This window comes from Ambystoma mexicanum, chromosome 1p (genome assembly GCF_040938575.1).
Source record: "Ambystoma mexicanum isolate Mex_15411 chromosome 1p, UKY_AmexF1_1, whole genome shotgun sequence".
Taxonomy (NCBI): domain Eukaryota; kingdom Metazoa; phylum Chordata; class Amphibia; order Caudata; family Ambystomatidae; genus Ambystoma; species Ambystoma mexicanum.
The window spans coordinates 1,223,013,573-1,223,028,287 of record NC_090921.1 but is presented as its reverse complement, the minus strand read 5'-3'; the positions used below and the strand labels follow the sequence as shown (position 1 = coordinate 1,223,028,287).

Below are 14,715 nucleotides of genomic sequence, written 5' to 3'. Positions count from 1 at the left end.
GCATGACTGGAAGAGATGCCCTGTGATGATTTTTGTTTAGATGTCGTTAAATTATCTCTCAAAAGATGGTACATTTCATAAAAATTGAAATACACTTCCAAATGTCAGTCAATGCAAACATTTGGAAATATATCGTAAGCATAATTAATTACCCATCATCGAATCACTGATGTAGACAGTAGTTAATTTTGCATTAACATACAATATGTTACTTAAAATGCGGAATGTGTGCTTAGAGCTACGATAAATAAATACAAACATGCATAAATACATATATTCGGATCAATGCTTCAGATTAGTTTCTTCATCCTGCCGACCTAGATGGTGGGTTTAGGTGTAATAGTGTCAGAGATTCTTGGCATTGAATCCAGGAGGGACCACGACCTTCAGCCCTGTGGAATTATCACGTAACTTCCTCCTCACATTAAAAGTAATGGAACGCCTCCAACCTGACTAATACCGGCTGAGGAAAGTAAACAAAATGCTTCCGCTCCGTTTGATAAATCGTTAGAGAATGCACAGCTGAACAAGATGTGCAACGTGACCTATGAGTTTAAGCAGCCGTTAATCATTGACCTTCCATCTAATCTTGTGAAAGTAAGCACGCCTGCAGGGCCACTAGAAACCTTCACAGCTATGAAGCTACCGGCCCTACCAATCCTGCTCCTGTTGTTTGGAGGTAGGAAGAGATTGGGGTGTGAGGGGATGTGGAAGAGTGAGGTTTTAATTGAGGAAGAGGAACCCCAGTTGTGCGAAATATGTTTGTCCAATCAACGGATGAAACTGGCAGCGCAATCTATGGATCTATTTGCATCCTTGATTTCTTAATTTTGTCTATGATGATTAGTTCGTGACTCTCGTGTATCGCTTCTTCTCTGTGCGGGGAATGCACGCAGTACTCCACTCATTTGTGACTTCAAAGCGCGTGATTCACCCAGCGTTTTTCAACGGCTAAATCCCATTGAAAATGAGCTGTGAATCAGCTCTATAGAATTTAAATGCGCGTCTAATAAGTACAAAACTTGTACCGACCCCGTGATTGAGAATGTTGCTGTACATTTTGAAGAACATAGCCCTTAAAATTATGCTGGTCCGATAGCAGAGCGAGTAGAGCCCTCGCTTTGACTTTTGTGCAGAGTCTTCCAACACAGGTTGGAATACCGGCAGGGCCAAACTCAGCCTTTCATCCTTCTGAGGTCGATAAATGAGCCCCACACAACGTGGGTATTAATAAGCAGCACCCAGATGCCTTAGGGTTCGTAGCGCTATATACATGCAAAATTATTATTATTATGCCTACGCTTACATATGGTGGTCCCCTACGTAGAACCACACTTAAAACTTGTTTTTGTGCACTTTTGATCATCACAAATGAGCAAAGTGCAAGCATGTTCAGAAGGAAATGTATGCTCATTTCTAGCTAAGTTCCAGAGCATCTTCCCATCTTATAAATCAAGGCAGTGCATCATGTATGACAAACGAATTGCTACTTTGCACAGCCAAGAGCCAGTATTATTTTGTGGCAAGTCCTGTGTAATGCCTGGCTTCTGCTCGCCCATTTGGGAGTCCACCAACTGGAGGCGCCGCCATGGTCCTACAAGGGTGGGCCAAGGCGATGCCCCTTGGTTGCTGTAACAAACTTCCGGGGGGACAATGGGAGGGGGTGCGGCGACGGATTGTGACGGCTGTCCTTACCTTTTGTATTTGTATTTATTTGTTATTTATATAGCGCCTTACGCTAAGGTGCTGTACAAAACTAATTTTATAGTATAATAAAAATGAGCAGGTGGATGAAATCAAATAATATAGATTACACTAGAACTCACAGTACAACTAAGGCAGAAGTAAGAAGGTCTTAAGTGCCGAACGGAAGGTGGAGTACGAATGAATAGACCGGAGGGAGAGAGGGAGAGCATGCCAGTAAAGAGGAGCAGGAAGAGAAAAAGAACGGAAACGAGAGGAAGCACAAGGGGGATAAGGAACAGTTAAAAGAAAGTTGGATTGGGAACGAAGCGTATGGGAGTAGAGATAGAAGAAAACAAGAGAGGCAAGGTAGATAGTAACAAGTCCATAAAGAGATTTAAATATGATGGAGAGAAAATTGAATTTAAGCGGAGAGTGAAAAGGTAGCTATCGCAGAGAGGCCAAGGAAGGGGAAATAGAGTCACAAATAGGTAAGGAATACAAGAGACGAATAGAGGAATTGAAAATAGATTTAAGGGGAACTAGACGGGAGGCGGGAAGACCAAAAAGAAGAACAGAACAGTAGAATAATCGAGAGAAAACTAAGGAAGAAATTAGAAGTTTTGTAGCACTGAAGGTAAGGAGAGGTCTAACTTTGCAGATGTTAAAACGAAAGCGACAGGAACGAGATGTAATTGAGAAATGATGAGCAAAGGAAAGATTAGTATCACGATGAAGACCAAGGTTGGGGGAAGTCAGAGAAAAGGGAAGATGCAAAGGAAAAAAGAACAAATGGAGGGAAAACAGGACAGGGGATAGGATTGGCGGGGAAAAAAGAGAAGTTCAGTCTTAGATGGATTAAGGATGACAACATGATCCGACATCCGAGTTCTGATCACGGAAAGACAAGCAGAAAGATTTGAATTTATATCAGACGTGAAAGAAGAAAAGATTAGAACAATGTGGTTGTCATCGGCATAAAAGTGATGCGACAACCCAAAAGAAGGGATAATCTAAGCTAAAGGAGAAGTATACAAACACAAGATAACTGGACCAAGGACAGACCCTTTGGGACACTGTGTAGAAGAGGAAAGGAATCCGAATGAACACCAGCCCAGGATACTGAGTATATGTACGATTAGCAAGATAAGATTTAACCAATGAAATTACAGAGCCAGAAAAGCCAAAGGAGGAGAGAGAAAGAAGAAGTAATGTGTGATCCACTGTGTCGAAAGCAGTGGCTAAGTCCAAAAGTATAAGAATAGAAGAGTGCTTTGCATAGCGGGCAGAAAGGAGAGAGTCACAAACAGATAAAAGAGCATTTTTCGTAGAATGCAGAGCTCGAAAACCAGATTGAAAGCCAAGTAGAATATAATTATGAGTAACAAAGGAAGAAACCTCATTGTAGATGAGACGTTGCAGTAATTTAGAAAGATAGAGAAGAAGGGAAATAGGACGGAAAATTGAAGGAATAGCAGGATCCAAAGAAGGTTTTTTCAGAACAGGATGAATGATAGCATGTTTAAATAGAAGAGGAAAAGTAGAAGTAGTGAGAGAAATGTTAAGAAGAATAGTAATGAAAGAATTGAGAGAAGGATAGATTTTAGAATTGAGAGCAGATGGAACAGGATTTTTAGGAGAAGCAGTGGGATGTGCCAGAGAGAGGAATAAGGAAGTGTCAAAATTAGAGACAGGTGAAAAAGAGGAATGAACCGCAGCAGTGGGGAAGGAGAAACAGAACAGGATGAATACTGGGGAGCTACGGGAATGGCATAACAGAGAGAATTCATTTTTAGAAGTGAAGACATTTGCAAAGTCAGATGCAGTAAGTGTGGAGAGAAGGGAGTGATCAGGCAAGGGAGAGACCTTAGGTGAGTGAGGGATTGGAAAAGACGGCTAGGGTGGGAGGAATGAGAGTGCAAGAGATCAGAGTAATAAAGACGTTTAGAAGAAAGAAGTGCCTCATCATCTAGCGTATGGTAGGAAGAGAAGGACACACCGTGACACACAGATCGAGATTTATACCAGCGATGCTCCAGCCCTACATATGGAGTGAATAAATCTTACCTACTTCCAGTGGGCCGCCTCACAAAAAAGGTGCTGAGCTGTGACTGCATCCTCTTTCCTGACGTCCGCACCCCAGAAGAAGATTTTGAGATCAGTAGATTAATGTGTTTTCGGATCTCGTTTAAGATAGTAGATTTCTGTGTATTGTGTGATGTGGCCTGGTCAGCAGAGCATTGATTGAAGGCCTATGATAAGCTAGAGCACAGGTCTTGAACACATGCCATTACAGTCAAAACAAAGATGTTGTGTGCTGGGTTGGCCAGTCTACCTATGTATTGTTTGGTTTAAAGTTACTTTGCCTAACAAACTAACTATTTAATTAATTGAATTTTCAGACATTGTTCCTTTCCTAGGCAAGTCAGAAGGCCTAGGTATAAGACCTTGACTTGCGGGTTATAAATGGTTTTGTCTTCATTATGCTTTAGTACCTTGTTTTTAATGGAGCAATTACACTAATGGGGCTGCTACTGATTCACTGAAAGCGAGTTGCTGTGGGGTGAGGTCCGTATTTCCTGCGAATAATGGGACTCCGTGCAGCCTGCGTTCAACTGTTTCTCCTTTAAGGGGTGTCAATGCTACATGTCGGTAGAGCAGTGGTGGTAGCAGCTCAGATGGCAATGGCATAATTAGGTCAAGGTTATGATGGGCGATGTTCCCATGTAGTTCCTCCTGTCTCAGCAATATGGGTTCCACTTGGATTTGGTAATTAACAATAATAAGATGCACCATTTTGAAGAGTGAGGGGTTTACCATTTTATCTAAACGGAAGGAGAGGAAATTGGGCCAATGGCTGGATCCTTTGAAGGATACCATAGCATTACAGATCTCTTTTAGGCGTGTGGGAATTTTTGAAATTCCTGCATGAGGCTGTTGGTCTCCTTATGATCCTACAGTTTTCTGGTAAATTAGCTCCTCCGTGATTTCTGCTGGGAAGGGAGTGGTTGAGGTGGGAAGGCAAAGACACATTTCTACTGCCCTCGATCATTCCCTTTCATCCACGTGGGAACACCCTCATATCGCTTGGCATGCACACTTCTATTCTCGTGGAACGATATGTTTTGTGCATATTTTTCATTATGTTCCTGAACCTGCAAACGAAGACACAATCGCTGTTAATAAGTGGCGAATTGGTGACTGCCAGTATTGCAGTTGTGGTTTTCAGTCCTAACATCTGTGTTGTTCGTCTGCATCTGGCAGAGGTCTCCCAGATTCACTCCAAAGGAATGTAAATGTGGGTGGATGCTGTCTTTATACGCACCATACATCGATCTGTCTTCAGTGTTTATGAAGGCTGGTTCAAATGTAAAGCACGAGCTTTACCAAAAGGCTGCTCTCCTTCCTGCAGCCATTCCTACATGATTGTACTGAGTCATTGTGTGTCTGTTGATAGATGTACACGTTTTACTGCACAGTGTGTTGACTCGCCTCTGCTCTGTGTTCATGCAAACATTGGAAATAAATACACTGAAAAATTAAACTATCAGTAATTATATCTGAGGAGGAGGAAACAGGAAATGGGAGATGATTTGGTGGCCGTGATAAGGATGACGTTAATCTTCAACGAGTTTAGCATAAGGCAGCGAAGAGCCTTCCAGTTTAGATGGCCATTAGGCAGCTAGTTATGCATTCAGAGATTGCAGGGGTGAAGGAGGGGAAGACGATCTGTGTATCATCAGTGAAGCCAAAGGAGGAAACCAGTGTGCCCAGGAAGGCGGTGTGTAGTGTGTGACTGATCCTTATGGAACAAACACAGGAAAGGGGTTTCAGGACTAGGTGCTGGAGTCCCATGAGATGGAGAGGGCGCAGTCAGAGGAATAGGTTGACACCCAGTCGCATACGCTGACCTTGAAGCAAATTAGGGAAGGAGTTTGAAGGGGAAGGGGTGATCTAGAGTGAAAAAGGCAGCTGAAAGGACTGGAAGAAAAGGGATGGAGGAGAAGTGAGACTGTTGAGCAGTGGTCAGAGATTTGGAGACGTGGATGAGTGCAGTGTTGTTGGAGTGTTCCAAATAGAATCTATATTCGGGGGTGTCAGCAGCTGATTCGGCATGCGCAAGCAAAGGGTGAGTCCCAATTTATTGTTACAGGGGGATTGAGCTAGAAAAGGGACTAAAGATAGCTGGTTTTGTGTGGCTGCAATAGCAAATATGACTTTTGGATGCTACTCTTCTCCAGAATGAGCAAGCCATTTCAAAGCAGACAGGTATGGCTGATGCGCACACGTTGTTTAGACGTCTGTCAGATAGGGCATCATTTATCCGGGTACTCAAACTATTTGTTAGATATTGCTATCCTAAAATGGAGGGGCATTCATTGACCACCTCTGGTACTCACATTATATAGCATTACTATTCTGTAGTAATGTGTGCAAGCAAAAGCCAAGGAATTCCTCCAAAGCTAAGGTACTCAGGCCCTTGTCAGAGTTTGCCATCAAAACTTCATATTTATGTAGTACTGTGTCCAATGTCCAGGTATTCCCAATATTGCCAAGGATCTGCCTGGTTAGAATAACAGCACCAGACTACATTATGCCCGCTTAGCATGGCATAGCAGTGCAGGATGCAGTATACCCAACTAAGACAGCAGTGGCACATTGCTGCTTTCACCTTGAGGAACTGCTTCAAATAATTACTTTGGAACTAACAGGATGATGATACTGACTGTTTAACCATGCACACCTTTTTAATGAAATAGTTTACAAGACATATAAAGTTTTACATCAATTCCAATTGTGCCTTTTATGGTTTACAATGTATTTACTTTCCAAGAAGGCGGCCTGCTTTCTGGGTTGCGAAATATGGACTCCATGCTAAGAGATAGAATTTCGAGGCGTCCCCCTTATTTTAGAGGTTAGACAACAATTCTGGCATGTTGGTATGTCGCACCGAAGGGTGAATAGTGTCCAGGGCCAAGACATAATTGGGAAATTCTGCTTCTGAGAACCTGTCTGACGTTTACTTTTCAAAAGTATGTAGCTCACCAATTCAGCAGAAAGCATATTTTGAGAAACTGAATGAGTTTCATTCATACTTTGCATAGTTAATGTTCAGAGCAATAAATAAGAGATTGTTCATATTGTTCATAGAGAAAATAGGTTAATGCTTAAGTATGACTTGGTTTCCTTACAGAGTGTTCTGCAATTGGTGTCATGTGCAGTGTGCCTACTGGGACGAAGTCCCTCTTGATATGTTAGGAGATGGGTCCCTGTAGACCATGAGGAGGGAAAAGGGGTCGCGACCACCACCTGCACCACAATGCTGGCCCTCCCTCGAAGTGGTATATGGGGATTCCACAAAGCAAAGGCCTCAATCCAATCCCACCATCTTGTGCCATCCACATAGCTACCAAGAATCCTCCCCTTGCCCCTGTTAGGGATAATTCTAATAAATGTGCTAATTTCCCTTAGAGTCCCCCAGCGACTTTGCTGGATTTTGAGGACTTGATTTTTTGCCTGGAAAGAGTGTGAGCCTTTTTTGTCCACTCTTTCATGTATTTTGATGTGTGTTTTACTTTTGTGTTCTTTGGATATGGAGTTTTAAAACAACTCCATAGGCATCATTTTTTCTTTTCTTGTGTGTCACACAGCACCCTCAGTGCTGTGGCATAGGAATGTCTTTCAGACTTCCCAAGGTTTAAATACCTTCTCTGGAACTGACTTCTGTCTCCCAGTGAATGTAAAGTTAAATTTGACTTAGCAGTCTTTTTAAATTGCTAGACCCAGCACACACTGCCTTACAGCAGAGTGCTGGAGGGAATACCCAGTATTCACTATGCCTAGAAAACTCATATATCACTCAAATGCTACCCTTTCCTCTCAGAATGGCTGGTGGCTGTGGTATTACCATGATTTTCCTGACCGCAACCCGTGTAAACGCTGCGGTAACTAAAATCCACTGGAGCCATGTTTGTCCAGATGGCGTCTGAGCCCCCTCAGGTTCCGATTGACTTTTTTCACCATTCCTTTTTGGAAAGGTCCTTCTAGTGTTTGTCTCTGTGCGCCAAACCAGGTTTGGTCCCTTTGTTCATTTGCCTTTGGCGGGCTTCAGTACTTAAGTCCACCTGTGGTGCCTGAGTGTCTGGGGTGAACAGGAAGTGAGGGAGGTGCCTGAAACTCACTGTGCTTAGTCTCCTAGGAGACCTGAATGCACTTTGGCATGATTGGCTGGCTGATTGTCCGGCAAGGACAGCCACCCCGTTGGGTGAATGGCAGCTTGGCTGGAATGAAAGGGAGAAACTGTTTAAAAGGCAGGTCTCTTCAGTGCAGAAGACCGCCTCTGGTGCCTGAGTGTCTGGGGTGGACAGGAAGTGAGGGAGGTGCCTGAAACTCCCTGTGCTTAGTCTGCTAGGAGACCTGAATGCACTTTGGCATGATTGGCTGGCTGACTGTTCGAGAAGGAAAGCCACCCTGCTGGGTGAGTGGCAGCTTGGCTGGAATGAAAGGGAGAAAACTTTTTACAAGGCAGGTGACTGGGATTTGCAAGGCCGAGTTGACCACTGCAATGAAAGAACCGAAGCCGAGCTGAAGGAAGATGACTGCTGCAACTTCTGGTCTGTTGGTTTGCCCGGTGAAGCCCTGCAGCAGGTCCGAATCGCCTGAAACTCCCTCGACTGAGAAGCCCCTTCATGGACGACTTCTTACCTTGCGCTGGTTGGAACAACCAACTCGCAAGCCACCTGGAAACCGTCTTTATACTAGTCGAATTTTCTTCAGAGTGCTGTAGAAAACCGGATAGCCAGTGAGAAGGATACCAGCTTGTGGACTTTAAGGCACTCACTCCCTGAACCGACGTTTTGCCAAGCTTTTGGATCCATCCCCGTGCAGTACAGGAGCCTCCCAACGTCCTCCCTCTTGTCTCCACGACTGAGGCCCAGGAACAGCGAGATCTGCAGGAACTGCCAGGAACAATTGCCTCAGCTACAGCTTTTCTTCATTACGAGGATACTGTGTAAATGCGGTTGAGAAATCCTCTCTGTCGCAGTGAATGTTCGTGAAACTTTCCCAACTTTAGAGTCTTGTTCGCTCCTAATCGAACATATAACTTTTTTCGTGCAAACTACTTCTGAGAACATTGACAAAGACTTAAACGTTTACTACCAGAACTGTGCTGTCCTATCCAAGACACTGGTCCATTGACTTTGGGCCAGGCCTATTGAATTGAACTGCCTCTAATAGTGAACTGAAACTATTTGCCCTGCCTAAGAAAGTATTTGTGTTTAATTCTTATAACTTATGTCTTTTACTCCCATTAAAAGTTACTGAAGTGTCATTTTGCTTTCACCTCTGGGGAGCCTAACTTGTTCAGAAACGTTTTTGTTTGGCACTGGAGTGTATTATAGTGTGATATTGAGCTGCTTATTGCTAGTGGAATGTTTTCTAAATTACTGTGTAAATAAATTAATATTGTTTTACCAAGAAACCTTGAGTAAGTGTTTGTTTGAACCACTGTGATTGCAAGTCCTTTGTGTAATACCTTGTACTGCTCACATCCCTCTTGAGATAAGGCTGGCTGCTCAGTCCTGCTACCACACAACTGTGTAGTACAGGCTTATACCAAAGGTGAGATTGTGCTTACACCTGTAGTCTTAATTGTGTGTAGCGTTCCCAAAGAGCACTCCCTGTAATTCTGCCTAACAGCCCTCAAGCATAAGTTGTACGGTTCATCAAAGTGGCAGGGGAACATCTGACTGAAGATCACCAGCTTGCTCATTAGACTCCTTAAACCTATTATCCTGTCCCTTAGAAATCCAGCACCAACAGTTGGTAAGTGTTTGAGCTGTGTATAGAATAAGAGAGAATAATGAAAAGCTTTCTCGCTCCGGTGGGTGAAGATCATGGGTCATACCAAGGGTCAGGGGAGTACATATGCAGGGAAGCACTACAACAATACACACTGGAACCCTTATTCTGTTTTTGCAAGGTAACTGCCTGACTGTAGGCTGGTGGACAGCCCTTTTGATCTTTTGACCCACAGAGCTGAAGGTCACTAAAGAGTAAATTAAACCTCGTTTACAACACATGGGAGGAGCTCGACCCACACAACCCCTTAGTCATGTAATCATGAAAGAGATAGCATATACAAGGGAGCCTGGCCAGTCCAATAGTGTGGTAATTAATATGTGGATGGCAAGTTCAGAGAGTGGCTACATGAGAGAGAATTGGTGAGTGAGAAATCAGAGTTATGCAATTGAGAAAGAGAGGAGAGGAGGACGAGAAATATCAGGAGATATACAAGTGAATAAAAAGAAACAAAGAGGGGAGACGTCAAGAAAGAAAGGACGAGAAGAAACAGCAAGGGCAGAGAGAGGGGAGGAGAAGAGACCTCAGGAGAGAAGAAAAGTGAGTGCTTGAAAATGTCAGAGCATAGAGCAAGACAGGGGAAAAGAGAATTAAGTGCAATGGAGGGAGGTAGCAGAGTAAAAGAGGGAGGATAGGAGATTAGTGACCACTAGAAAGAATGAAGGTTTCAAAGCAATGAAATAGGCCAGCATGTGGCCACAGAGATAGAGAAGTAATTTGCACTCAAGGGGCCAAAGACAAGCAATATAAAGACGGTAGGGGAATGGAAGGATATCCGTGATAACTGAGCTGAGTTTACTGCGCCAGCCGCAAATGCTGACTTTTCTTTTTTTTACCCCCTTTTCACAGCATATATATGCGGGGGGGGACCCCATTCAACCCCCCCTACTCTCCCATATATATGCGGGCAAAAGGGGGTGTGGAAAAAAAAAGTCCGCATTTTCGTCCAGCGCAGTAACTGGGAACAGTAATGGTATGATCCTGATTGGAACACTATTAAAGCCCTACGAGTAGGCAGGCTTCGTAAAGCTTTATAGCAAGGGTAACATAAATTACCCTGGGGTCCCAACTATTGTTGAAGAGTGTGATGCCTGACCGCTATCATATGACCCAATGGTGCTAGGGAGGCGAGGCCCTGCATCAAAAGGTAGAGGAGACCAACTTGACATATTGATGAAGCCATGCCATCGAAGAAGCAACAGGATGATGAAAAAATGCTCTAGAGCACTGTAAAATCCCAGAGACTGTGAGTGGCCATCTGCTCTAAACAGGCTGACAGCCTGGATAGAGGAAAGATAGAGCAGGTTCAGACTCTAGTTAAAAGTGAAATAGAAAGCTTAGTAGAAACCCTATCACTTGTTACTTGGGCTCAAACCTGTAATGCCTCCTTTAGTTCTTCCACCAGGAACCATCTCCCAAATAGGTTTAATTCATCACTCCTAGCACTTATGCTAATACTAATGAAGAAAATCAAGGGAGCACCAAACTAGGGATGGCCAAACCTGTCAGCCCCCTGGGGCTGAACCTCCCACAACTCCGACTTTCCCTCTTCCTCCTCCTCCTCACCTGACAAATAGTCCAGAACTGAAGAAATCTGCAGTTGGCGGGCTCGATAATCCTGCTTCTTCTTCTTCTCTTTTTTTTCTGAGTAAGAGTCTCTCTCCCGGAAGGAAGCCACAGTGCTATGCTGTTAACTTGCACCGCCTGTGGCCCCTCTCCCGAAAGGGACGGGAAGGGGAAAAAGCCCACAGGGCACAAAAAACCCTAACTGTAGGTAAGCAGTAGCTGATGTCCGTTCTGGAGGATGCAGAGCGGAATGCGGACTCCAAGGATGCCGTGGACAGGGCCAGGAGCCAGCAGAGTGTTAACACCAGGAAAGGGAACCAACCAAAAGCTCCGGAGAGCAAACGGGGAAAGAGGTATGGAAACCAAGCGCGGAAGTACAGGAACAGAGCGAGGGAAAGAGGCGGGGTAGAGACCCCAGAGAAAGAGAAAGTATTTTGTAGCGGTGCCTAGAGGAGGCAGTACCCAGAGAGAAAGCACAGGAAAAGAGATAAACTAGCGTTGTAGCAACCGAGAGAGAGCAGCCGCAGGGAGGCTGACCGAAGCGGGTTGCAACGCACAGTGAACAGGGAGGGCGTGGCTAATAAGCCTCCCTGTCCGCTGTTGCCGCAACGCTAGACCGCTTCCATCAACGTCGGAGAAACGTGACGGTAAATTCAATAGCGGCCTGCAAGCCGCAATCTGGACCACAGGGTCCACGGAAGGCGGCGGCACGTGACAGAACCGGCTCGAAAAAGATTCAAGCTATCTAAATAAAGGGTGTTCATATGGAGCTGTGTCTTGAAGTGGTCAAAACATTTGAACTGGAATTCAAGCCACACATAAGATATGAGTATTTGATGGTTCGACTCAGCTCGAATACAGCTCTTTGGTAACATGGAATTCTGGGATAATGCGCCAGTGTCCTAGAATTCAGTGTTTATAGTGTCTTAAGCAAAAGGGACGCAAAAGTGAACAAAAATGCAAACAGGACTGAGGATGCACCTTTTTCATTTTTGTTCATTTTAAAGATGCACAGATTACCTTATCCACTCAGGTGACCTGTACATTGTGGGGGGCAGGGGCCGGAGATGCTCGTATTGCAGCACAATAAAGATTTTCCACAATAACTTACTTGAAAGTCTTAATTCTATTAAAGACATGGAGGTGAGCTGCTTCTCTTTCTTTATTAACACAGTAAAGAAAAGCTCAGCAGCAAGGTATTTTTGTGCACCAGGTATCAAATGAGTAAAGCACAGAAAAAGGGTGCACTAAACATACAACATAACAAATAAAACATAACACAATAATATGTCCATGGGTTTCTGAAAGAAAACAGACTCCATTTCCCAGAGTTCCCCAGAGTTCACTAATGAGTCATTAACATGTGACTCAGTCCTCCAATAGGTATCCTGATCCCTTCATAAACAGTCCTGAACATGATGTAACTTCCTCTTTCGAGGCTGCAAACTTGGCTGTCCATGGTAAGGTAGTAACTTATAGCTGGTAGAAACTGTTGAACTGCTGATCAGGCGGATTTGTTAGCGGGCGCTGTCGAAAAAAAGAGATCGAAAGTAGAAATTACTTCATGTATATTACAACCCTAGTTCCCTTATCGGGGTGGGAGAAAATGTTATTGAGTTATTCTGACAGAATACAGTTATTTTTTAAGTTTTCAACAATTTATGTTAATATATTTAGTCACAATTAAGCGAGATACACAGCATTATTTTCTCTTTGGGTGGGATAATGCTAGCCTCCGTGTCTTTAACAGAAATAAGACTTTCTAGTAAGGTGTTATGGAAAATCTTGATTCTATGTCAAGACCGGAGGCTCCCATTATGCTTGTTTAAAGCTTACTCACCACAATAGATGCCGGCTGATCTACCGGTTTCAAGTAGAATTGTTTAAATACTGATTCGCTTGACCAGTCTGCCATCCTCATGATGTCTTCTAGTCGAACTCTTGCCTGAAAGGCTTTGGAGGCCATGGCTCCTCTCACAGAGTGAGCTCTGAAGTGCTGGGTATCTATTGCAGCTTGAGTTAGTGTCCAGCGCACCCAGCGTGCTATAGTTGGTGCAGAAACCGGTTTGCGTGGTTTACGCAGAGCTATCAGTAGTTGCCCGTTGGGGGAGGCCCTAAGAGGGGCCGTCTTTTCTTCGTAAACCTTCAGGCATTTAACCAGGCAAAGCTTGGGTTGGTCCTTGAAGGCAGGGTAAGAGATCACCCTAGAGTTACATTTCGCCCTTCTGCGTATGTGGAATACGATGCTGTCAGGAGAAAAAAATCTACCCGCTAGGTCAAGGGCTCTGACATCGGAGACTCTCCTGCAGGAGACCAAGAAGAGTAGGGTAGTAAGTTTGCCAGCTGGGGCTGTAAGTGATATCTCCTCATTATGTGGCCATGACAGGGAAAGATTCAATACTTTGTTAACGTCTCAAAGTTTGTCATAGCGTGATGGGGGCGGGACTGTAAGTCTGATGCCCTTTAGTAACCTGCAGACGAGGTGGTATTCTCTTGCCGCTACTCCTTCAACAAGGTTGTGGCCTCTTTCTACTAGAGACGCTAAGAAATTTAAGATCTCCTATACAAGTGCTGAAACTGGATGTAATACTTTTCTTCGGCACCAGGTGCTCCAGGCGACCCAAGAGTTGGAATACCTATTAAGGGTGGTAGGAGCCCAGATTTCCTCGATGAGACTGATCGCCCTGTGGGACATGCCTGGAGTTCTCCATCTTGACCTGAAATCCTCCATGCTGCTAGGGTCAGAGAACCACTGAGAAGAAAGGGATGCCTCTGCCCCAAGGGATCTTGTAGAAGATCCGGAAATCGGGTTAGTAGGATTGGAGAATCCGAGGAAAATTCCAGAAGAACTAGAGACCAGGTCTGAGAGGTTCAGACCAGTATTATGAGGACTAAATCTGAATGTTCCAGACGGGCCTTCGCCAGGGTCCTCGCTATCATGGTGAATGGGGGAAAGGCATAGAGTATCTTCTGGGCCCATTGTTGCAGAAAAGCGTCTGTTGCCGCTGCTGCTGGGATCCGGTCTCTAGCTGTAAAACATTGGTAGCTGAGTATTGAGTCTGGAGGCGGCGAGATCTATAGACATCGGACCCCAAATCTCCTGGAGGCAGAGGAAGACTCCTCTGTCGAGCCTCCAGGTGCTGTAATCTGTGGAGTGACGGGAGTACCAATCCGCTACCACATTTGTGAAGCTGGGAAGATATTCCGCTGTAACTGAGATCTGATGTTCTAGACAGAAGTGCCAGAAATCATTGGCTAATTCTGCTAGAGGCCTCGATTTGGTGCCACCCAGATGGTTGATGTACCTTACTGAAGAAATGTTGTCAATTTTTAGTAAGATAGAGCAACTCGCTGTGCCTCTGGCAAAGGAGCGTACTGCAAATGAGCCTGCCAGAAGTTCTAGGCAGTTGATATGTAGGTCCAGCTCTTGATGAGACCAAGTTCCTCCTATGGCTATAAAGCCGCATCTCGATCCCCATCCGGAGCGGCTGGCATCTGACTCAATGATGATATCTGGAGCAGATCCGAAAATGGCTCTGCCGTCCCAGGCCTCCATGTGAGTGAGCCACCAGTTGTGTTCTGTCCTCGCTTGAGGAGATAGTG

The 14,715-nt window shown here is 44.6% G+C and overlaps 1 protein-coding gene across 1 annotated transcript in view; it reads left to right on the top strand.

Annotated features, from left to right (window-relative positions):
* Positions 1-531: 531 nt before the first annotated feature.
* The window catches only part of LOC138537374 (trypsin-like), a 407,565-nt gene continuing 393,381 nt past the window's right edge, over positions 532-14,715 (top strand). The window contains exon 1 of the mRNA XM_069641453.1: positions 532-679. Within this exon, the coding sequence (XP_069497554.1) occupies positions 532-679 (148 nt within the window). The remainder of the gene's footprint in view (positions 680-14,715) is intronic.